The sequence below is a fragment of the Jaculus jaculus genome, chromosome 12, assembly GCF_020740685.1.
Source record: "Jaculus jaculus isolate mJacJac1 chromosome 12, mJacJac1.mat.Y.cur, whole genome shotgun sequence".
Taxonomy (NCBI): domain Eukaryota; kingdom Metazoa; phylum Chordata; class Mammalia; order Rodentia; family Dipodidae; genus Jaculus; species Jaculus jaculus.
The window spans coordinates 4,843,521-4,866,038 of record NC_059113.1 but is presented as its reverse complement, the minus strand read 5'-3'; the positions used below and the strand labels follow the sequence as shown (position 1 = coordinate 4,866,038).

General features: G+C 44.0%; 1 protein-coding gene across 1 annotated transcript; it reads left to right on the top strand.

Moving 5' to 3' along the window:
- Positions 1 to 210: 210 nt before the first annotated feature.
- On the top strand, positions 211 to 19,475 carry LOC123453770 (zinc finger protein 474-like). The gene is made up of 2 exons (XM_045131806.1): positions 211 to 322; positions 17,377 to 19,475. Exon 2 carries the CDS (start codon positions 17,594 to 17,596, stop codon positions 18,572 to 18,574), a length of 981 nt encoding a protein of 326 aa, XP_044987741.1. The 5' UTR covers positions 211 to 322; positions 17,377 to 17,593; the 3' UTR covers positions 18,575 to 19,475.
- Positions 19,476 to 22,518: the final 3,043 nt, after the last annotated feature.

The following is a 22,518-nucleotide window of genomic DNA, read 5'->3' as shown; positions in this document are numbered from 1 at the left end:
AGGAGAACCACAGCTAAGTCATCTGTCTTTCCCTACCAACTTTCCTGTCTACTTCTGCTTCCTTCACACCTTGCTTTTCACTGTTTTCTGATTGGTTACTAGAGAACTCAGTCCCATCCCTTTTGTTGGTGGTTGCCAGGATATATCCAGGCAACAAAAGCTGGAGTTCTTGCCCAGCAACCTCACCTGCTAACATAAACACCCCAAGAAGGCATGTGAATTGTGGCACTCATGCTTACCACCTTCCTCCTTGGATTCTCAAAGGGGCTTGGCAAGCCATAGCAAAGGCCGAAACAGCAAGATAAAGAAGAAATATTGCAAGGTAAGGCTCTCAGAGGGTGTGCTTTTATTCTTGTCTAATAGCACCTTAATCTCACACCTTTCCTTTCAACTAGCCATGCCTTAGTTTAGATAGTTTTTGTTTCTTCCACTTTCTTTTCATCAGTATGCTATGAAAGATTGCTGATTATAGAAATCCCAATAAAAATAGTCTTCAATAATAATATAGTTCAAAATAATGTTTTCTCTCATTCTTTCATTAGGTAATGTTGGTGATGAACTATGAATTAAGTGTTGTTTATTTATTTATTGAAGAGAGAGAGTGAGAAAGAGGAAGCTAGAGAGAGAGAAAGAGGCAGGGGGGGAGAAGGAGAGGGAGAAGGGAAAAGGATTAAGAGAAAAAGAGAGAGAGAGAAAGAGAGAGAGAGAGAGAGAAGAGAGAGAGAGAGAGAGAGAGAGAGAGAGAGAGAGAGAGAGAGAGAGAGAATGGGCACACCAGGGCCTCCAGCCACTGCAAACAAACTCCAAATGCATGAGCTACCTTGTGCATCTGGCTTTATGTGGGTACTGGGGAATTGAACCCAGGTTGTTAGGCATTGCAGGTAAGCATCTTATCTGAGCCATCTCTCCAGCACTGAATTCAATATTGTGATGGCTAAAAGACAACCAAATTTCATCTAAAGAGAAACTATTTTAAATATTTTCAAATTATAGAATTTTTTTTTTCAAGGTATGGTCATGTTCTAGCCCAGGCTGACCTGGAATTCACTAGTCTCAGGCTGACCTCAAGCTCACAGTGATCCTCCTACTTCAGCTTCCCAAGTTCTGGGACTAAAGGCATGCACCACTATACCTGGCACTAAAACATGTTTTTAACATTTACCTAGTGTTATGTATTTAGTCTAATTATCCATAAATGAAACAGGGCAATGAAAGCCATAGTTACTCAGTGAATTTATGGATTTTTTTAATTGATAGAAAAATCTACAAAGAGTGAAATGTAACCAAATCTGAGTTCTAGATTTCAACTTCCTAAAATAATTAAGTTTAGCACATATATTCAACAATATAACAATCCTCTTCATGTAGATGAGGTCATTTCTACAGCTCTAGAAAATTAATTTCATCACCCCCTTCCTGTCTGTCTTCCCTCCACTGTGCTGATTTCAGTCAACCAAAACATATTTTGGCCCTCCATGGACTTTACACACACAGCACCATGCACTGCATGTCTGGCGCCGGGCACTGCACATCCCTGTTTCCCAACTTCACACCTCAGGCACTGTGCACTGCACATCCCTGTTTCCTGACTTCACACCTCAGGCACCGTGCATTGCACGTTCCTGTTTCTCACTTCACACCTCCAGCACTGTGCACTGCACGCCCCAGTTTCTGACTTTACACCTCCAGCACTGTGCACTGCATGCCCCAGTTTCTGACTTTACACCTCCAGTACTGTGCACTGCACGCCCCAGTTTCTGACTTTACACCTCCGGCGCCATGTACTGCACACTCCAGTTTCTGACTTCACACCTCCGGTGCCATACACTGCACACCCATTTCTGACTTCACACCTCCGGCGCCATGCACTGCACGCCCCAGTTTCTGACTTCACACCTCCAGTGCCATGCACTGCACGCCCCAGTTTCTGACTTCACACCTCCAGCACCATGCACTGCACATCATTGTTTCTGACTGGCTGGGAGGAATGCTTTCTAGGTTGTTCCTTGGTACCTCAGTGGTTCTGTGCTTTCATGTGAGCATAATGGCATCTTGTGATTGTTTTGTATTTCTTTAGCTAATCTGTTGCTTGGTGTTTGGTTTCTTTCCAGTTTGGACTTTCTGTAGCTAAGCAATTGTAAACACTTTTGCACAAGTCTTTTCTATTCCCCAATTTGTTGTTTAATTTTTCCAGTTTTACTGAGTTCAACTGAGGAAATATCCATAAATTTAGAGCAAAATGTTTTATGTTTGTATAGATTGAATTGATTACCACAGTCAAGCTAATCCAAGTAATCATCACCTTATACAGCTACTTTGTTTTTATCATCATTATTATTATTTTTTGCAGTTAGACCACCAGTGTTTCCTATCTTAGAAAATTAAAGTAAAAACTACATTATTGGGGCCAAAGAGATGGTTCAGCACTTAAGGAACTTGCTAGAAAAGTCTGAGAGCCCAGGTTCAATTCCCCAGTACCCATGAAGAGTCAGTTACACAAAATAGTGCATGCAACTGGAGTTTGTTTGCAGTTGTAAGAAGCACTGGCATGCTCATTTTCTCTCTCTCTTTGCCTATAAATAAATAAAATATTAAAAAATTAAAAATGACATTATTATTAACATTTGCCACCATAGTGAATATATGATCTCCAATAATTATTTTGTAGCTACATGTTTGGATATTCTAATCCTTATTTTCACTTTACCCTCAGGTTCAGTCACTGGTAACTTCCATTCTGTTTAAACGGTGAAGATACATGAAAAGAGGTCAACATCACTAGTCATCAAGGAGATGTAGATCAAAGCTACCTCATATATGCTAGAATGGCTATTATCAAAAAGATGGCAAGGGAATTCTTGCACACTGTTAGTGAGACTGTGAATTTTTGTAGCCATTATGGAAAAGTATATGTACATTTCTGGAGGGTGGGGGAAGAAAACACTACAAAACCAGAAATCCAATTTCTTATATTAACCAAAGGAATTTCAATCAGTGTGTTGCATTCCCATAGTCAGTGCAGTATTACTCAATAGCCAAAACAGAAACCAACCTTAGTGTCCATTAACAGATGAATGGATAGAGTAACTATGGAATATAATATATAATATATAAACATTATGTATGGTATATAAAGAAATATTGTTCAGTTTTCAAAATCAAGGAATCCTGCCATTTGTGGCAGTAGGATGAACCTAGAAGACATTATGCTAAGTGAAGCCAGACACAGAAAGACAAATACTGCATAATCTCCCTTATCTCCCTACAATTTGAAGTCTAACATATACCCTCCAGCCTTTGGTGTGTGTGTACATATATGCTTTTATTGAAAACTTCCATAAGGAAGGACAATATTCCATGATCATAATCTCCTCCACTGTCCCTTCGACCTCCTGAGTGCTGGGATTAAAGGTGTGTGCCACCACATCTGGCTCTTTTTTTTTGAGATAGGGTTTCACTCTAGCCCACACTGACCTGGAATTCACTCTGTAGTCTCAGGGTGGCCTTGAGCTCACAGTAATCCTTCTACCTCTGCCTCCCGAGTGCTGGGATTAAAGGCATGCACCACCATACCCAGCTCAAATATATATTTTTAATTCAGGAAGAACAGAATACTAGAAAGGAGACAGAAAGTACATGAAAAAAATGTAACTACAGTAAGTTATGATATTCTCTTCTCTGTGAGCTTAGCAGGTATCACAGGGTCTAGTACATATTTATGGAAGGTGTAATGCCTTTAATTTTTTCTCCTTTGTTCTTCTTGTCCCTCCATCTCATATGCAAGCTACTAGAATTCTGGGAATCTAGTTGGAGAGCAAGGGCAAAGGAAAGCATCTTCTGTCAAGTTCAAAGATATGGTCAAAAGGATGGCTTAGTAAATGCTTGTGAAATGCACAAAGAAAATGGGAGATAGCAAGGGCTGGAGGTACACAGACAAGGGAATTGGGAAAAAAAAGCCCTGAACTCAATTTTCAGTTAGATTTTCATCCAGCGGTTGTCCTCATTAGCACCACACTGTCCTATTACAATCTGGCATATCATGGCCAAAGAAGAGTTAGATCAAGAGGCATCCTGGAGTGGGTGAATTGGTAAATGAAGATTATGAGGATTATTCCCTTCACTTAGAAGTATGCAAAGAGAGGTATGGATGTGCATGTGTATTCATGCGAATATGTACATATATGTATGTATGTGTGTATGTATTTAGGGAAAGACAATGAAGTGCACGGTGAGATATAAGAAATATAACTGGTAAAATTCTACTTTATTGCTTAGTCATATGTATTCATTAGAAGACATAAATACACACATACATAGTAAAAGACTATTCATTCTAATATGTCATAAAAAGCTAACATATTGCTTAAATTAGTTCATGGCATTTTCTTGAAAAAAGTGATTATGTAGCATTATAGATGCATAAATCTTGAATCGCATTATCTGTGTATTTCCAAGTGAACTATCTTATATATGAAACACATGACATTCAATAAACAAAAATTCAAACCACATTTTCCTCATCAGTCAGCCTTTCTATGTAAAATATCATATCAAGAGGAATTTAATTATCCTAACTATTGGGGCATGTCTGGGTGATAAGTTCCCAAATAACATTGCCCACAGAGACTTCTTGGAGAAACATAGTGATAAATAATAGTGTGATGCTTTAAATTAGAATTAATTAAATGGATACTATCCATTCCTTGCCTAAATAAAATAGGTTTCTTTGTAGCATATTCACAATTGAATAATCTTTAAAAAATATTTTATTTATTTATTTGAGAAAGAGAGTGAGAGAGAAAAAAGAGGCAGATAGAATGAGAATGGGTATGCCAGGGCAAAGCTGCCTACACTTGTGACTGGATTTGAACCCATCGCCTCTAATATGCGACATTTTGCTTTCTTTAGAACATACTTGAGTCAAAACACAAACCACACGTTTCTGCTTGTGACCTGGTGAGCACTGCCTTTGCCCCTTGAGCCAAATGGAAAATCCAGAACACGTTAGTGATGGGATCAGCCACAGGATGCCTCATTTTCTCCTTCTTGCTCTTACTGTGTTACGTGGTCCCAGACTTGTAGTGGAGAGCGACAGTAGAGAAACAATAAAACAAAGTGACAGCAAACAGAACAGGTAGGAAAAGCCTGCAGAAAACACAAGAAAGGTGGGAAAATTGTTATTCTTAAAGCTGATGGGTAGCTGAATTCTTCCAAACATCCCAGCCTTTCCAAAACTTTTAAAAAATATTTTTATTGGGGCTGGAGAGATGGCTTAGTGGTTAAGGCGTTTGCTTGCAAAGCCAAAGGACTCAGTTCCATTCCCCAGGACCGACGTAAGCCAGATGCACAAGGGGGTGCATGCATCTGCAGTTTGTTTGCAGTGGCTGGAGGCCCTGGAACACCCATTTTCTCTCTCTCTGCCTCTACATCTTTCTCAAATAAATAAATTAAAAAGATAAAGTTTAAAAAAACCTCATGTTAGAACAATGTGAATTATTAAAAAATTATTTTTGTTTATTTTCAAGGGGACAGGATGGGGGGGAGAGGGAGAGAGACACAGAGACAGAGACAGACAGAGAGAAAGAGGGAGTGAGCAATGACTGGGCTCACCAGGACCTCTTGATACTACAAACTCTAGAAGAATGTACGTTTTGTGCATCTGGCTCTATGTGGGTCCTGGGAAATCAAACCCAGGTCACCAGGCTTTGCAAGCAAGCAGCTTAACTGTTGAGCCATCTCTCCAGCTCTCACACTTTCTAAATTTATGTGGAATTTAAAATGTATACATAGCTCTTCCCTTGTGTACTGCAGGAAAACAGAACAAGACAGGTGACATTCTCACTAGTACCCACGGTGTTTGTGGAAGGAAGCTTTCAGTAACTTTTAAATCACAAAGAATTTAAACTTTCAGCTATGAAGTTTTTAAGAGCTGACCACACATTTTAAGCTTTGCTTGGGCTCTTGGGACACAGGATGAATGAGCTCCTTCTGTTCCCCAGGGGATTCATTCTAAGTGATTTTCTCCAACAGAGAACCTTCCTGTGTGTTTCCCTAAGAAGGTAAAAGGTGTTAAGTGGAGCATTCTGAGTCATCAGTGAGCCTAACCCCATGGCCTGTGAAAGAATGCCTTGTTTGCAGGATCCACTGTTGACAAAGACTAACTTTCACTTAAAAAATTATTTTTATTTGTTTATTAGTGATAGAGAGTGAAAGAGGCAGATAGAGAGAATGGGCATGCCAGGGCCTCCAGCCACACAAATGAACTCCAGATGCCTGTGCCACCTTGTATGGCTTATGTGGGTTCTGGGATATTGAATCTGAGTTCTTTGGCTCTGCAGGCAAACACCTTAACCACAAAGCCATTTCTCTAGTCTGACATTCATTTTTTTAATCTTAAATTTTTTTTTTTCTTTTTTGAGGTAGGGTCTTGCTCTAGCCCAGGCTGACCTGGAATTCACTATGGAGTCTCAGGGTGGCCTCAAACTCATGGAGATCCTCCTACCTCTGCCTCCTTAATGCTGGGATTAAAGGCGTGCACCACCACTCCCGGCTACGTAGGAAGTTTTAAGAAGAGTGACTGAACAAAACTGAGCAAAGCCCTGGGAATCGTTCACTATGGAGTCTCGGGGTGGCCTCAAACTCATGGCGATCCCCCTATCTTGGCCTCCCAAGTGCTGGGATTAAAGGTGTGTGCCACCATTCCTGGCCACCTTTTGAATCTTTTATTGTTGTTGATGGTGGTTTTTTTTTTTTTTTTTTTTTTTTTTTTTTTTTTTTAAAGGTAGATCTCGCTCTAGCCCAGGCTGACCTGGAATTCACTATGCAGTCTTAGGGTGGCCTCAAACTCACAGTGGTCTTCCTATCTTGGCCTCCTGAGTGCTGGGATTAAAGGCGTGTGCCACCACACCTGGGTAACATTCACTTTTTGTTGTTGTTGTTGTTTTCAGGGTCGGGTCTCACTCTAGCTCAGGCTGACCTGGAATTCACTGTGTAGTCTCAGGGTGGCCTCGACCTCATGGCTATTCTCCTCCCTCTGCCTCCCTAGGGCTGGGATTCAAGGCATGCGCCCCCACGCCCAGTAGCATTCACTTTTTGATGACCGGTTTACATAGCAGGATCAGAGCTACAGGGACAACAGCAACAAAGAAAACCATGCTGAGAGCGGGCATTCAGCTTGTGGGCACACTCAGGCACCAGGGCTCTAGTCATTGCCCATGGACGCATGGTGAGCACAGCAGACCTAGAGGCCGCTTCGCACAGGAGAAACCCAGCTTGCACTGTGAGCACTGTGTTCTTGACTTTCTGCCCGGGGACTTTCCTCAGGTTTGTGTAAAGAGAGCATTGTTAACGACGGGGCTGGTGACTGCAACGAACAGGACTAATGATCACTGTAAGAGTTAGCCAGGCTCTGGGAGGCGCTGACCTCCCTGAGGAAGATTGAGCTGAGGCACAAGTCTGCGATTGTTATTGGAGCAGTGGGGGATGTGGTTAGAGTTCCTCCAGGATCCAGTGAGAGCCATCTTTCTTCCCCGTCCGTCCTGGCCAAGGGCAGCTGCATTCCTGATTGTGTTGCTTTTTACCTGGACACACTAGTCCAGTGGCAGCCCCTCCCGCTGCTGGCACGCTGCGGCTTGGCAGTCAGCGCTGAAAAGTTGCACTGAGTGACAGGGCATCAGGAGAGCGACAACAGTGGAGCTCTGTCAAGCACGTCCCGTAATGGGGCTAGTACACACACGCGCTGATTTGAAGTGCTTAACTGTGAGCATCTGCTTTTCCCTTTTGTGGTCATAATCAATTTTAGATACTTGATAGATTTAAGAGAGTTCCTTCTAGGTTTAGAAGGAATTACTTTACTGTTCTTACACATTTCCAGTTCACATGAATTTATAGGTATTTGATGACATCATGTTCAGCTTGGCAAAAGGAAAGAGATACCAGATTCCACAATACTCTCAAAGAACCAACATTTGCTAGTAAAATATTTCCAGACAAACTACTGAGAATCCAGCAGTAGCTTATACTGTCAGCTATTGTTCACAAATGGAGGCTAGTTTAAAAAATCTTTTTTGTTTGTTTATTTTTATTTATTTGAGAGTGACAGAGAGAGAGAGAAAGAGGCAGAAAGCAAGAGAGAGAATGGGCGCGCCAGGGCTTCTAGCCACTGTAAACGAACTCCAGACGTGTGTGCCCCTTTGTGCATCTGGCTAACGTGGGTCCTGGGGAATCGAGCCTCGAACCAGGGTCCTTAGGCTTCACAGGCAAGTGCTTAACCGCTAAGCTATCCCTCTAGCCCTGTGCTTTTTTTTAAACAAGATTTTTTTTTTTTGGTTATTTATTTGAGAGAAAGGCAGGTAGAGAGAAAATGAGCACGCCAGGGCCTCTAGCCACTGCAAAGGAACTCCAGATGCATGCTCCACCATGTGCATCTGGCTTAACATGGGTACTGGGGAATTGAACCTGGGTCATAGGCTTTTCAGGCAAGCTCCTTAACCACTCAGACACCTCCCCAGCCCTGTTTGTGATTCTTTTATTGACTGATTCCTTCTAAAACTAAGGATAAAGGAAAAACCCTGAGCTAGAAAGCAAGGTCCACTGGCTGAAATAGAAAAGTAGCTCTTTATCAATTTAGAATTGTGGCAATGGTTTCACAACACTCAGATGATCCAGAAAACACATTTTTCTCTTTCCTTTTTTTTAGTCTGTTAGTGTTTCCCCCTTTCTCTCTTCTATTCTCCCTGCTATAGATGTTCTAAACATTGGTCACTTGTCCTTTTTCTTTCTCTTTGGAATGACACACATTTCTTATGACACACTAGTAACTTGTGAACATTTCTTCTTAGATTACTGTCTTGTTTTTTCTTTTCTCCTTGAATTGTCCCCTCACTCCTCAAACCATGCACTTCATCTTTAATCTATTTTAATTTGGAAGATATATATATCTTATTTATTCATTTATGAGAGAGACAGAGAGAGAGAGAGGGAGAGAGAGAGAGTGGGCACGCCAGGGCCTCCAGCCACTGCAAATGAACTCCAGACGCGTGCGCCCCCTTGTGCGTCTCGCTTACGCGGGTCCTGGGGAATCAAACCTGGGTCCTTTGGCTTTGCAGGCAAACACCTTAAACCACCAAGCCATCTCCCCAGCCCTCCTCATACATTTTTATTAATAAGCATTTCATGGGGTTAGTACTAACATCTTCCAGAAAAGATAAGATATCTTCAACTGGATTCCTCGTTTCTGAAGGGTGGGATTTCCAGTTCCTTGAAGTGGTTTTCAAATATCTAATTACGAGGAAAAAATGTGAGAAAGGGACATGGCCAAGCCAGGGTCAAAAACAGTCTCACAAAGTCAAATGCCCTGAGGAGGAAGCATAAATTATAAATTAACACAGTGAGAACTTTGGGAGAGGGAAGCCTGGCCCTGTGACCTGTGAGCGCAGCCTTCCCACAGCTTCTCCTGGTGCTGAGCACACGGAACGGGCCTCTCTGTGGTCAGATACGCCGCTACTTCATGAGAAAGCAAACAAATTCATGCAAGGGACATACCTAAATCACTAATGGCTCCCACATCTTCTCTCTCTTTTTCTTGTCCCTATCTGTGGAGTTTTAGACATTATAGGCCTCTAATGTGATTACACCGATGGTTTCCATAGCCTGTTCTTTACCACTCCAAATGTTAGTATTACAATTGCATGGTCGTACCTGTGTGGCGTTCATGGCCCTGTACTCTGTGATTTGGATACTCAATTTAGACCATAAAGTACAGACTGGATCTAATAATAGCTTTCACAGGGTGACATTATGAGCCTTGATAGCATAAAGTGTCCATGCAGAAGGTTCTACTTAGAGGCGTAAAAAGTCTTTTTCTCCCCCTTCATCCTAGGTTTTCTAATTCCCCACAGTATTACGTCTATACCTGATAGTCAGATTAAATGAAAGTAAAGTAACTTTTGGGTTCAATTTCATAATGAAGGAAAGACAAGGAAAAAGAAAAAAAAAATAGGGATTTAAGTCCAGTCTGGAAATGCCAATATTCCTTCAAAGCCCTGCCTAAGGCTCAGTGGCTCTCCTTGAAGTGTTCCTAGTTTTCCCATTCCAAATACCGTCCCTGTATGCCTCAGAGCACAGCACCTCCGCTTCCGGCTCTCGGCGGGTTTTGTTCACACACAGCAGCTCTGCTCAGGCACCAGCGGCCTGCTGAAGAAGGATCTGAGCCAGGCCGGCTCCCGCCTGCCCTCCTGCTGCTCCTTGTCCCTGAGTGGAATGGCTTCACTTTGGCTTCTTGTGGCAGCAGTGGCCTATGGTTGGGTGGCTCATGGGAAAGAGTGTCATAAAGCTGAAGAAAATAGAACTACAGTGACAGATTTCCCTTATGATTTAATTCTCTAAGTGACAAGTGGCGAGGCAATGTTTTCTAGCTCTTAAAGTATGGCGATGATATTACAATTATAAAAATACACTTTTTGTATCTGAAATGAGTTTCAATGTTAAGGTAGGCATCGTATTTGCTAACATATTATAAAAGAATTCCTCTTCATTTATATTACTTGCAGTAGTAAAATGGTATGTGTCTCGAATAACACCAATTTTTTATTAGTATATTCTGAGTATAGCTGTACCCACGGGGAGACTGAAACCACGCTGATTACTGAAACAGAGAGAATATTGAGTGTTATAACTAAGCATGAGGTCATTTCCTAAGTAACAGCACAAAGGAACAAAATAAGGGTGCTGACAAGGAGGACCGCAGGGAAGAGAGACCTAAGTTACGGGAACGTAAGAGACTTAGTGGTGCCCAGGGAGCTGACAGCCCTATGTCCAAGGAGGAAGTGCACGCTGGCGGAAAGGTTGAAGTGGATCCACCGCGGCTGCGGCGTTGTCCTCCGCAGATGAGAAGCCATCCCGGAGCGAGCCCGCTCTTCCTCCCGCAGCCGGGCCTTCTCCCCGGCAGCGCAGCGCCTGCTCGTCCCGCCGCAGCGGCGGCTCAGCCGAGTAGGGAGCACAGCTGATACGGCCACGAGTGGCACGTTAATTGCCCCTCATTATTCTCTAAAACGCTCATGGAAAAAAATAAGCTTATTTTCTTGAAGAAAAATATGGCATTAAAACTTTAAAAAATTTTTCTGGGAAAAGCAGCAATGTGATTTTTTGTTTTTTGAATCATTGAGATGGTATTCATACTTCTGAGTAGTTTATATCTGATATTCAGGAAAACGTATGTATTTTAGTAAGTCAGCTTTTTCCTGGACAGGCGCCACCTCACAAAAGGAATTTTCTTATTAAGAAGGAAGATCTTGAAATTAAAAAAAAAAATTTTTGAGGTAAGGTCTTGCTCTAGCCCAGGCTGACCTGGAATTCTCTATGCAGTCTCAGGGTAGCCTCGAACTCTTGGTGATCCTCCTACCTCTGCCTCCCGAGTGCTGGGATTAAAGGTGTGTGCCACCATGTCTGGCTTCTCACATCTTGAAATTTTAAGCATCACTATTAGGATTCATTTTGTACTAAGGCTAAGGTGAGGCCATGGTTACAATACTGATTAATCTCAATTACTACTTAGCTTTCATAAGTAGCTAAAATACAAAGAGGTATTTGTATCATGTGCATAAAGTCTAAGGCAGGCGACAGATACCATTCTTAGGACTGGGCAGTCAAAGGGAAGAAGCAGAAGTGTGAAAACTTAGAAATTTAGCTTATGTAGTGGGACTATATTTACCAGGGGCAGAACTTTATCCAGGTTTCTGTTCCATCACACCAGGCATTTCATAGATGTAAGCTAGTCGAAGACGGTTGCTTGGGTTCCAAACCTCAAAATGACAGTGGGGCTTCAAATTCTGAATTGAAAGCAATGAACCTTTCTCAGCTCTTAGCTGGGCAGTAACTCAGGAGTTAAGATTAAGATGTTCACAGAGACACGTTTCCACTGCGTCAGGGGCCTCTGGCTTCTTGTCTCATGAATTTTGATGAACGAAGTCCACAGAGCAGAGGATAAAATTTAGCAAGATTTTATTATTGAGCTTAAGAAAAGAAAATCAGGTAGAGATCCCAAGAGGGGGGCTCCTGAAGCGGGAAAGCTCACCTGGAGACCCTGGTTGGAGTCTCCTGTGGGAGTTTACTGGATGGGAGCTGAGTAGGCCAGTCCAGCCCCCATCTCAGGAGTCCAGGCATTTGCCAGGTTTCCAGGAAAGGGAAAACAATCCATTTACATTTCCAGGCAAGGGAACTGCTCTTCTTGGAAGGGGCTGGTTGTCTCTTCTAGGAAAGGGGGGCACTCCTTTAGGACAGAGCAGACAGACGTTTCTGGCCTCCAGCCAAGTGGAGGCTACAAGACTCCTTTAGACAGAAAGACAAGATGACCCAGTCAGTGTCTCCCCCTGCAGGTTCAAGGCATTCCTCTTCTAAAGCCACTTTTACTTCAGCTTCTGGTGCCTCACCACCTCTAAACTGCCTCAAGATTTGTGTTCTAAGCATCAGTGACTCATTCCTATAGTCCCAGACCTCAGGAGAGTTATGACTTCATCCTGGGCTACATACTGAAACCCTGATTTTTTTTTTTTTTAAGAACCTGGGCATGGTGGCTCATGCCTGTAATCTCAGCACTTGGGAAGCTGGAGTAGCAAGATCACCATGAGTTCAAGGCCAGCCTGGGCTACAGAGTGAGTTCTACCTTAGACTAGATTAGAGTTAGACCTTCCCTCAAAATTAAAAAAAAAAAAAAAAACAGAAAAAGAAAAAAAAAAAAGAATTCCCATCAATACTTCCACTAGCTACAAAGAAACTCATAGACTTTTAGCTGAGAAACATGTGCCCAGCTAAAAATTAGAAGTTGAGCAACATGTCTATTAGTAAGCAACCATCTCTGCCAGACTCTGGGAGGGAGTTTACCTCACTTGTCATAACGCTTGGTGTGAGTGCATCTATCTAGTCCTTTCTGAAAGCAAGATTTCAGTGGTCAGAAAGGTCAGAGACCGTGTGTGGAGGCTGTTTTCATATATGAGGCTAAAGAAAGTGGAGGCTGCTGAATGGGACATCTGAAGGAAATGGAAACTCAACCTTCTTCCCCATGTTGAAATGTTGCTCTGAGTCAGCACCAGCCTCCATGCCTTCTTATCTCTGCTTTTGTTCGTGTGAAGAATTTGGATTCTATTCTACCTAATTGATTTTATTTCATTTCAAATGACTCAACATTTTGCAATATGTGGTCACACTTGCTTGTATTCTTTGCCCTTTTTTTTTAGAGAACCCCCTTTTAAGTCAGAATGGGTTCTGGATCTCCAGTCACTGCATTCATAATTTTTGCTTGCTTCTCCCTTTCGTGAACCCCATAGGCAAGGGGAAGAGGGGCCATTATGTTGTTAAAATGTGAGCTGTCTAAGACATTTGTGAACGTCCAATGTGTAAATCTGCTCAGTATTCACGAGTGAACATTCCTCCACAGTTACCTGGGTTGAGGTTGGCTGGCTTTGAGAAGCAGTTCTCTTTGTAAACTAGCACCATTGCTTTCTTTCTTTTTTTTTTTTTTTTTTTTTTTTTTGAGGTAGGGTCTTGCTTTAGCTCAGGCTGACGTGGAACTCACTATGTAGTCTCAGGGTGGCTTTGAACTGATGACAATCCTCCAGCCTCTGCTTCCTGAGTGTTGGGATAAAAGTGTGTGCTACCATGCCCGGCTACCATTGCTTTTTAAAATAAATATTTTATTTTTATTTATTTGAGAGAGAGAGAAAGAGAGAAAGAGACAAAGAGAGGGAGGGAAGGAGGGAGGAAGGGGAGGGAGGATGGGTGTGCCAGGGGATTCAGCTACTAAAAACAAACTCCATATGCATTACCACCTTGTGCATCTGGTTTACGTGGGTCCTGAGGAATTAAACCTGGGTCCTTTGGCTTTGTAGGCAAGTGCCTTAACTGCTAAGCCATCTTTCCAGCCCCACAATTGCTTTTTTTTTTTTTTAATGTTTTATTTTTATTTATTTGAGAGCGACAGAGACAGAAAGAGGCAGAGAGAGAGAGAGAGAGAGAGAGAGAGAGGGAGGGAGAGAGAGAGAGAGAGAGAGAGAGAGAGAGAAATGGATGAAAATGGGTGCATCAAGGCCTCCAGCCACTGCAAATGAACTCCAGATGCATGTGCCCCCTTATGCATCTGGTTTACGTAGGTCCTGGGGAAATTGAGCCTTGAACTGCGGTCCTTAGGCTTCACAGGCAAGTGCTTAACTGCTAAGCCATCTCTTCAGCCCCCACAATTGCTTTTTGTTGTATCTGGGCAACAGGATAATTTATTAAGTGATTTAACTTAAGTGTATATATTTAGTATTTCACAGCACTCTTGATTTTTTTTTAAACCTAACTCATAGAGCAGAGTAACCAAGCACGCTGTGCCCTGGCACACTGCCTTTAACGGGCAGGAACATCATAAACTCCTCAGCTCCACAAAATTTCACTCACTTTGATACCTTCATGCATGATAAGAAATTTCAGGCAGAAAGTGACAAAGCTGAAGATTCCAATGGGATATTTAAGACATTGGATCATGTTTGCTGTAGAGAATGCATCTGCTATGCCCAATCCTTTGTGATTGGATTTTAAATAGGGAACCAGCTTCTGGCTGACCACTATCTGGCCTCTTAGGTAGCCTTGTCTGTGGTAAAGACAGACTAAACATGTCATTTCTGAGCCTCTCCTTGTCCCTCGCCCAGTCTCTCCTCTGCTTGGTTCTATAGATGTAAGATCAGATGAATGGTCCATATTGCATTCACAAGAAACTTCCAGAAACACATAAGGAAATGTCTTGCCTTCAGGATCCCAATCTACCCCGTCTGCTTTTTGCATCTGTTCCTTCTCCCCCTCCTCTCCTCTCTTCCTTCCCCTGAAGGGAGTGTGAAGGCTGGTGAGAACTTGTGGCTTTCCCAGGAGGCACACTAACGCTACACTCAAGCCTAGGCGAAGCCAATGCGGCGCCGTTGGGGGAATTCAGACAGAATGAAGATGGCCACGCTGCACGCTGCAGCCAAGGGGAACTGGCAACGAGTCCCAGTTCTGTCATTTGGAAACTGTCTTGGGCAAGTTATTTGTCGTTTCTGGGTCACAGTTTGTTTATAAGATTGAAATAATATCTGCCTCATCATCATTTCAGAAAACCGAACGTGGACATTAGTGCAGCATCGGGCACATAATTGGCATTCACTAAAACTTACTCTCTTACTTCATGAGAAGGGAGATGAAGGAGTTGTTTGGACAAGTCTTCTGGTAACAGGATTGAGTGTGTGTGTGTGTGTGTGTGTGTGTGTGTGTGTAAAAGACAGAAACAATCAGAGAGGTAGTTTAAGGAAAGGGGAGTTATTTGATTGCATTGGTTTTTCTAGTTCCCCCACCCTACTTTTTAGTGTCTGTAACTTCAGGGACAATGAAGCACCAAGTCAGGTCATTCATAAGCTAGAACTCAGAGAGGCTGGGAGGTGATCGTACCCATGTGCTGACAAAAACCTAGTGAAATTATATACATATTGACCTTATTCCTTGTGTTCTCTGATCCACTTTCTCTTCTGTATCGTACAAATCAAGTGATAAATTTTTCCGAGTTTCATTTTCTGTGCTGGCTGCTCTGCTTAAGGCCAACACATTCTTTCTGCCGCGCGTTAACATCGCTGTCTCAGGACCTGTCAGAGTGAAGAATAACCCTATTTCTTCGTGCCAGACCCGATGTGGCATTCTAAAATGCAAAGATCCCCAACTTCCGGAACTGAGCTCAGATCTCACAGCTCTTTATGTCCCTTATAAACCCACACCCGGTGGGCGTTTCCTTATCACCAGCAAGGCTGCCCTTGCTCTGCCTGACCGCAAGTGTTTGCCAAAGTGGCTGAGTGGAGTCTCCCACTAGGGTTTATATGGATGCCTTCAGGGCTCCAGCCCAGCCTGGTCACCCAGGGAAACAACAAAGTTCCAAGGCTTTTTAAAAAATATTTTATTTATTTATGAGATAGAGAGAAAACAGGTGCCAGGGTCTCTAGCCACTGCAAACAAACTCCAAATTACGTGGGTCCTGGGGAATGGAACTGGGTCCTTGGGCTTCACAGGCAAGCACCTTAACTGCTAAGCCATCTCTCCAGCTACTCCAAGGCTTTTGAAAATGATCTTTTATGGGGTAGATTGTTTACCCATGGTAAAACAAGCTCATGATTTTCCCCAAGATAAAAACCCCATAGGCCTCTGATCAAAATGAGGCCTTGAAAATTTGGGTGTGGTAGTGCACGCCTTTAACCCCAGTACTCAGGAGGCAGTGGTAGGAGGATCACGTGAGTTTGAGGCCACCCTGAGACTCCATAGTGAATTCCAGATCAGCCTGGGCTAGAGTGAGACCCTACCTTGAAAAACCACAACTCCCCCCCCCAAAAGAAAGTTTAGTCATTTTATCAGTGCTTTCTTCTGATATGAGGAAACCAACAAACATATTTTAAAATAAAAAGCATTTGGTAAACATCCATATATAAAATATGAAAATAAATATGATGTCCAATAGAAAAGCTTCAAGTAACATTTAGCATGTTAGTCTCAGGCTAGATGTGAAGAAAACTCATTAAGGCTCTTTCCGGTGCATAGATCCTCGAGCAGCCAATGAGTCTACTATATCTCAAAGAAAGTGCACAGTGAGACAACACATGTCTGACATAGTCCAACAAAATTTGTTTCACCTAGAACATTTCATTTTGTTTTTAAGAATAGAGGGATCCAGGTTGGAGAGGGCTTAGCGGTTAAGCGCTTGCCTGTGAAGCATAAGGACCCCGGTTCGAGGCTCAGTAAACCAGGTCCCACGTTAGCCAGATGCACAAGGGGGCGCACGCGTCTGGAGTTCGTTTACAGAGGCTGGAAGCCCTGGCGCGCCCATTCTCTCTCTCTCCCTCTATCTGTCTTTCTCTCTGTGTCTGTCGCTCTCAAAAAAAAAAATAAATAAAAAATAAAAAAATAGAGGTTTCCATAGATTTTGCAGAACTATCAAAGGGATCTATGGCTCAAAAGAGTTAAGAATCTTTGAAGTAGGAAGTTTCCAAGTCTTTTTACATGATCTGTTGGTTTCAATAATTTTCAGTTTTCTCTTGCATGGTGCCACCGTCTGTACCCAGCCTCTTAAGCTGTGTCTCCCATGTCTATGCTGTGATGCAATGCCAGTCTTTCTTTGAACAGAACATTACTTGGCTCTACTAATTCCAGTACACTGCACTTCATAAATGAAGTTTTCATATCTATACTAATGTTTATTGAATATATCAGATGTGCTGATTACTAAGCTGGCCAAAAAGACTACGAGGCCAATTAAAGAATACTGCTTTTAATGTTTATTATCTAAGGTGTGTGTCTAGTAACTTCTTGATTTATGTCTCCACACGTGCACAGATCTGGGAGACATCTGAGGCTTCGCAGGGACTTTCCAACATTCCAGACTGCTCTCTCCGACGAAGCTCTGAGTCACTGGTCTCTGGACCTGAAGCCCTGGCAGCCATGTGGAGCCCAGGACGGCCAACCTTGCTAACTGCCCTTCGCTCTACGCAGGAGCCCGGAATGAGCCTGGCCTGAGATCCGAGCAAGCGCTGCAGGAAGCTTTTCGCTGTTCATGGAAGGGAGAAAGGACAAGGTTTCCAGTCAGGTGCAGCAAACTTTCCACCACTCCAAAGAACCTACCTTCCTGATCGATCAGGCCCTCGCGCCTAGCGCCTCCCCGTCGACCCTCCCGCGTGGCAATGTCGCCGGACACAAAGGCGGTCAGAAAAGCAGGCCCGGAACAGTGATACTGTCAGAAGGGTCCAGTCGCGTCACGTCGGAGGGCCAGCCCAGGCCCCCCGTGATCCCGTCTCGCAGGCCGGGGTTCCGGATATGCTACATCTGCGGCCGCGAGTTCGGGTCCCGGTCCCTCGCCATTCACGAGCCCCAGTGCCTGGAGAAGTGGCGCGTGCGCAACAGCCACCTGCCCCGGCGCCTGCGGAGGCCCGAGCCTTCCCGGCCTCCGCCGCTAGGGGGCGCCGGCGGCCCCGCGCGCCAGGCAGCCAATGAGACGGCGCCTCGGAGCGCGCAGGCGCAGGCGCGGCCCCGGGACTCCCGCGGGCGCGCGTTCGCGCCCCGGAGCGGCTGCGGGCCCGAGGCTGACGACGCTCCCCCGGCGCCGAGCGCGGCCAGCGGGCTCAAGAAAGCTGTCCGGGGCATCCCAGCTCGGCCAAGGACTCTGGTCTGCTGTTTGTGTGCTGGAGAATTTGACGCCCTGTCCCTTCCTGTGCACGAGCTCGAATGTCTGGAGAAGTGGAGAGTCGAGGCCGAACAGCTCCCCGGGGAGCTCCGACGGCCGCTTCCACGGAGACCACAGCCCCTCCCGGCTGGACGGCTGGGCCCAGAAGGGGCGAGGCAAGCTCCGTGTGTGCCTTGCCCAAATTGTAGCAGGCACTGTGCCCCTGATGGCCTTTTGCTTCTCCAGAGAAATTGTGAGGCTCCCAATCCGAATTTAGGAAGGAAAGGCGGCCTACACCCATCCACCGACCCCAAGCTGCAAAGGGACAGGGCAGCCCCTGGTGTCGCGGATACGGCGACTCCTGCCAAGGTGTAATAGGTGGACTGGGGGGTCCAATATCGCTGCAGGGGAGTGAGATCGGGTCCCAGAACCAGCTCGGCCCCGAGCTGCTTTCTTTCAACGCCTTACTTCTGCTAATCCCAGTCTTGCTTGGCCAACTGGATCTGACAACATTCTTGTCTTGAGGGTTCTTATTCCTCTTCAATCCTGCTGCCTAAAAGACATGTACTTCGTTTTTTGCCCCCTGATCTCTCACACCCTGGGAGAGACTGTTACTCTAAAATGAATCATTAGTGCTGTGTCTATGTTACAGACATATAATTCTCATTCCAACAGCCAATATTTATTGCTGGTTTATTTTAGTCATCTACCTTAGGAATTCATTTTTGGCAATGCTGGCCTCGGCTGAGTTTATCCTACTAAAATAGAATCTATGTCAAAAACCCCAAATGACTTTAGCAATAATTAAACACTGGAACAGAAAATACACACGCTGTGCACACAGCATACTTTCATTTAACATGCATGATTACAAGTGGAGGATTAACCCCTGTATGGGAGCTGAAGCAACTAGATGTGCAGGAACGCTCTGGGGAAGTGTTCAACCTACTGCTTGTCCGCACTCTTTATGGGGATATCCATTCATGGGGCCATTCCCCCCCAGTTCAGTCATTTTAAACAAGCATGAACTCAGCTGTCACCAGTTTCTCAGGGTAAAGAGTTATTGGGCTTTTTACTCAAGGTCTCACTGTCAGCCAGGATTGGGCACATGCTCATTGCCCTGCTGCCGTTAAATTAAGACACCATCCTGCTGCACCCTACAGAATGCTAGCTTGTGAGAATGAGGAGGTGGTTTTTACCCTAAGCCTTGCTCCTTGGATTCTCAGCCTGCTGGAATCCCCCGAACCACAGCCTCTTGGAAGCAGAAGGTCTCATAGTCTTCAGGCAGATAGTGTGTCTCTCAGTGGACTATTTTAGGGAAACAAAGGTTACTCAAACTATTGTAAAAGATTAAAGAGAGACAGGGGAACACCCTTTATTCTGATCCCTTTTTTAAAATACTTGGAACTGTCTGGTCCTTGTTTCCAAACTTCATGTTTAAAATGAAATGAATATGGACTTACTGGGTTTGAAGATTCAAAGACAATGCTTCTATACCCAAAGAGTCAAACTAACAGATGCTGGGCAAGTTTACCAATGGACATGGAAGAAAAAAAAGTGGCTAATTTCTTTGCCTAATGAAAACTCAGACTCTTAGGTGTGGCATGGGCTCCAACATGGTCTCATAAACACACTGTGTTTTTGCGTCTTCTGGCTGTCACTTTTCTTCTAAAATGTATGGGGTCTGGAATCAGAGTAAAAGGATCTGTGTCTGGGGGGCCACAGACCAGCAACCCCTGTAGCTTTCTGACTTACAGCCCCATTTCTTGATTGTATGCATTTACCTCAAATGTTCTCATTGCAGATCTGGAGATAGGGAGGAGTGTGGTCAGGATTCTTGAGCTTGTTGTGGTAACACATACTTTGTGCTCCAAGACTGGAGCCAGCAGGCTGGGTGCAGCGTGTTCTCTCAGTCACGATTGCTAAGAGACTGGCTGGACCCAGTGTGTCACAGAAAGACATCTTCCTGACTCACCCTGTTGTCTGGAGGGGAAACTTGTTGGGAGAGGCCCATGTGGCCCCTTAATGACTCCATGGAGGCCACCTAGGGAACGGGACTTTGTCAGAGTGTATCTCAGCCCTTTCTCAGGCCTCCGCTGTCATGTGTCAGTGGGAAACTGGCACCCACCATGGTTAGATGTATGCTGTCCCATTTGGGAAATATTCAGGCTGCAGTGGGGGCATAGAAAGGTCATCCAACACAGGATTAGTTGCCAAATTGAAAACAAGCTTGGGTTAATTTTAATGGAACCAGTTCTGGGCCTCAGTAAAGCAAAAGTTCTTTTGAAGCACTGGGCTTGATCCCCACTCTCAATCAGGCATTTGTCATTTCACAGTGGTTTCGGTAGAAAACCTTTCTTTCTGGTAGAGTTTTCATGTTTAACTATGTTTTGATCCTGTCAAAGTTCTTTCCTTCTTCATATCACTTACAGAAGTGAATCACTTGTTTTCATAAAGAGCACTGTCCTACACATTATTAGCTTTCAGAAGTGTGTCTGCCTGTGACGGCTGACTTTTGGCTGACTGGGGTGCACACCCATTCCTTTTACCACTCAGATGTCTGCTTCATTTCTCCTATCGGTTAGAGCAGCTGGCTTTTCCCATTCTCGATCTGGCTGCGGATTAGAATCAGCTATCTTGCATGATGTACTCAAGATGGTCAACCTGAATTCCAGGGAGGGAGTTATTTTCACAATTACAGTTGTGTCCTTGGACACAGTTCACTCCACTTGGGTGACAAGGACGGCTCTGCAGGCAAAGTGCCTCCCCCTTGTCTCCGAATGTTCCACTAACACATATTAGTTCAGTTTTCTCATGGCATAGATGCTCCCTTTGTTCTTCCATCAAATAGAACATAACTAAACACCAGAAAAAGGCAGGTTCTCCTCCAAGATCTAAGTGGGGCACTTTGCCTTGCTCTCGAATATGGGTTTAACATGTCCTGCTGCTTATGAGTTGAAATGTAGTACCGGATCTACTGTTTCTGATCTCGCGGGAAAGTTGTGCTAAGCGCTGGCAGTATTTCAGAAGAATAGAACTGCAGAGTGGTGGTGCCTTTAAGGGTGTGCAAACCGGGGCTGCTCCTCGGCCGCTGTGAGATGTAGTGAGCAGCACTGGGCTTCTTTCGTGCAAAAGAAGAAAAATCTGGGTGAGACACGTCCAACTTAGAAAGATTTAAATACTGGTATTACTTCATATAAAACTGTGATGAGCAATATGGAAATATCAGAGAATATTTTAGATTTTAATATTGCATCAGCTGAGCGTGATGGCGCACACTTTTAATCCCAGCACTCGGGAGGCAGAGGTAGGGAGTTCGAGGCCACCCTGAGACTATGTAGTGAATTCCAGGTCAGCCTGGGCTAGAGTGAGACCCTACCTCAAAAAACAAAATGAAAAAAATTAAAAATTATGGTGTGTGTGTGTGTGTGTGTGCTTATTCATGTGTGGGTGTGCACATGTGGGAATGGTCATGTATGAGTGTGTATGCCAGTGGTAGATGTCAGGTGTATTTCTGATGTCAGGTGTGTTTCTCCATTTCTCTCCAACTTATTCTTTGAGACGACAGACCTCATTAACCGTGGCCACACAAGCAAGCCCTAGTCATCAGGCATCTTTTCCCCCTGAGCTGGGACTGCAGACACACACCACCATGCCTGGCATTTGACGTGGATGCTGGGACTCCAAGCACAGGGTCCCCAGGCTTGTACAGCAAGCGCTTTCCTCACTGAGCTATGTCCCCTCATCTTCAGTGAAATTGTTTGATGTTCTTCAGTAAATAATTTTCTAAACTATCTGCTGAGGGATACTATCGAGGTCAATATTATTCCATATTTTAAGATGAATGAATAACTTAATTGTTTGGCTGTTTTCTAGAAGCTGATAGCAACATACTTTAGGACAAATTTTAAACCAAACCAGAGCCTTTTTCTAATGTGCTGGCAGCATATAAAAAACAGTCTCTAAAATTCCTGTCCTATGCTGTAAAATAGACTTTATTTTCCCCAATGGACGCTATCTTTTCTACAAATGACTGTCTCTCTGAATGCAGCATTAAGACCCTATTGGCAGCTCTGATGTCCAGGCCTGTACTAAGTCTCTCAGAAACATCTCTGGCATCTAGTGCTGCCATCTGCTGTTTGCTTTAAAGCCTCCTACACGATCAAGCCTTTCTCTATGCCCTAAATGTTTTAAAAGGTGCTTTTTATAATACAAACCCCAGTTGTTTAGGATTACAGTTATAGATTTGAGTTAGACCCATACATGTTGTTTTCTGGGGAAATATCTAAGTCTTTGAAGGCAAAACCTTCAGTAGGAAG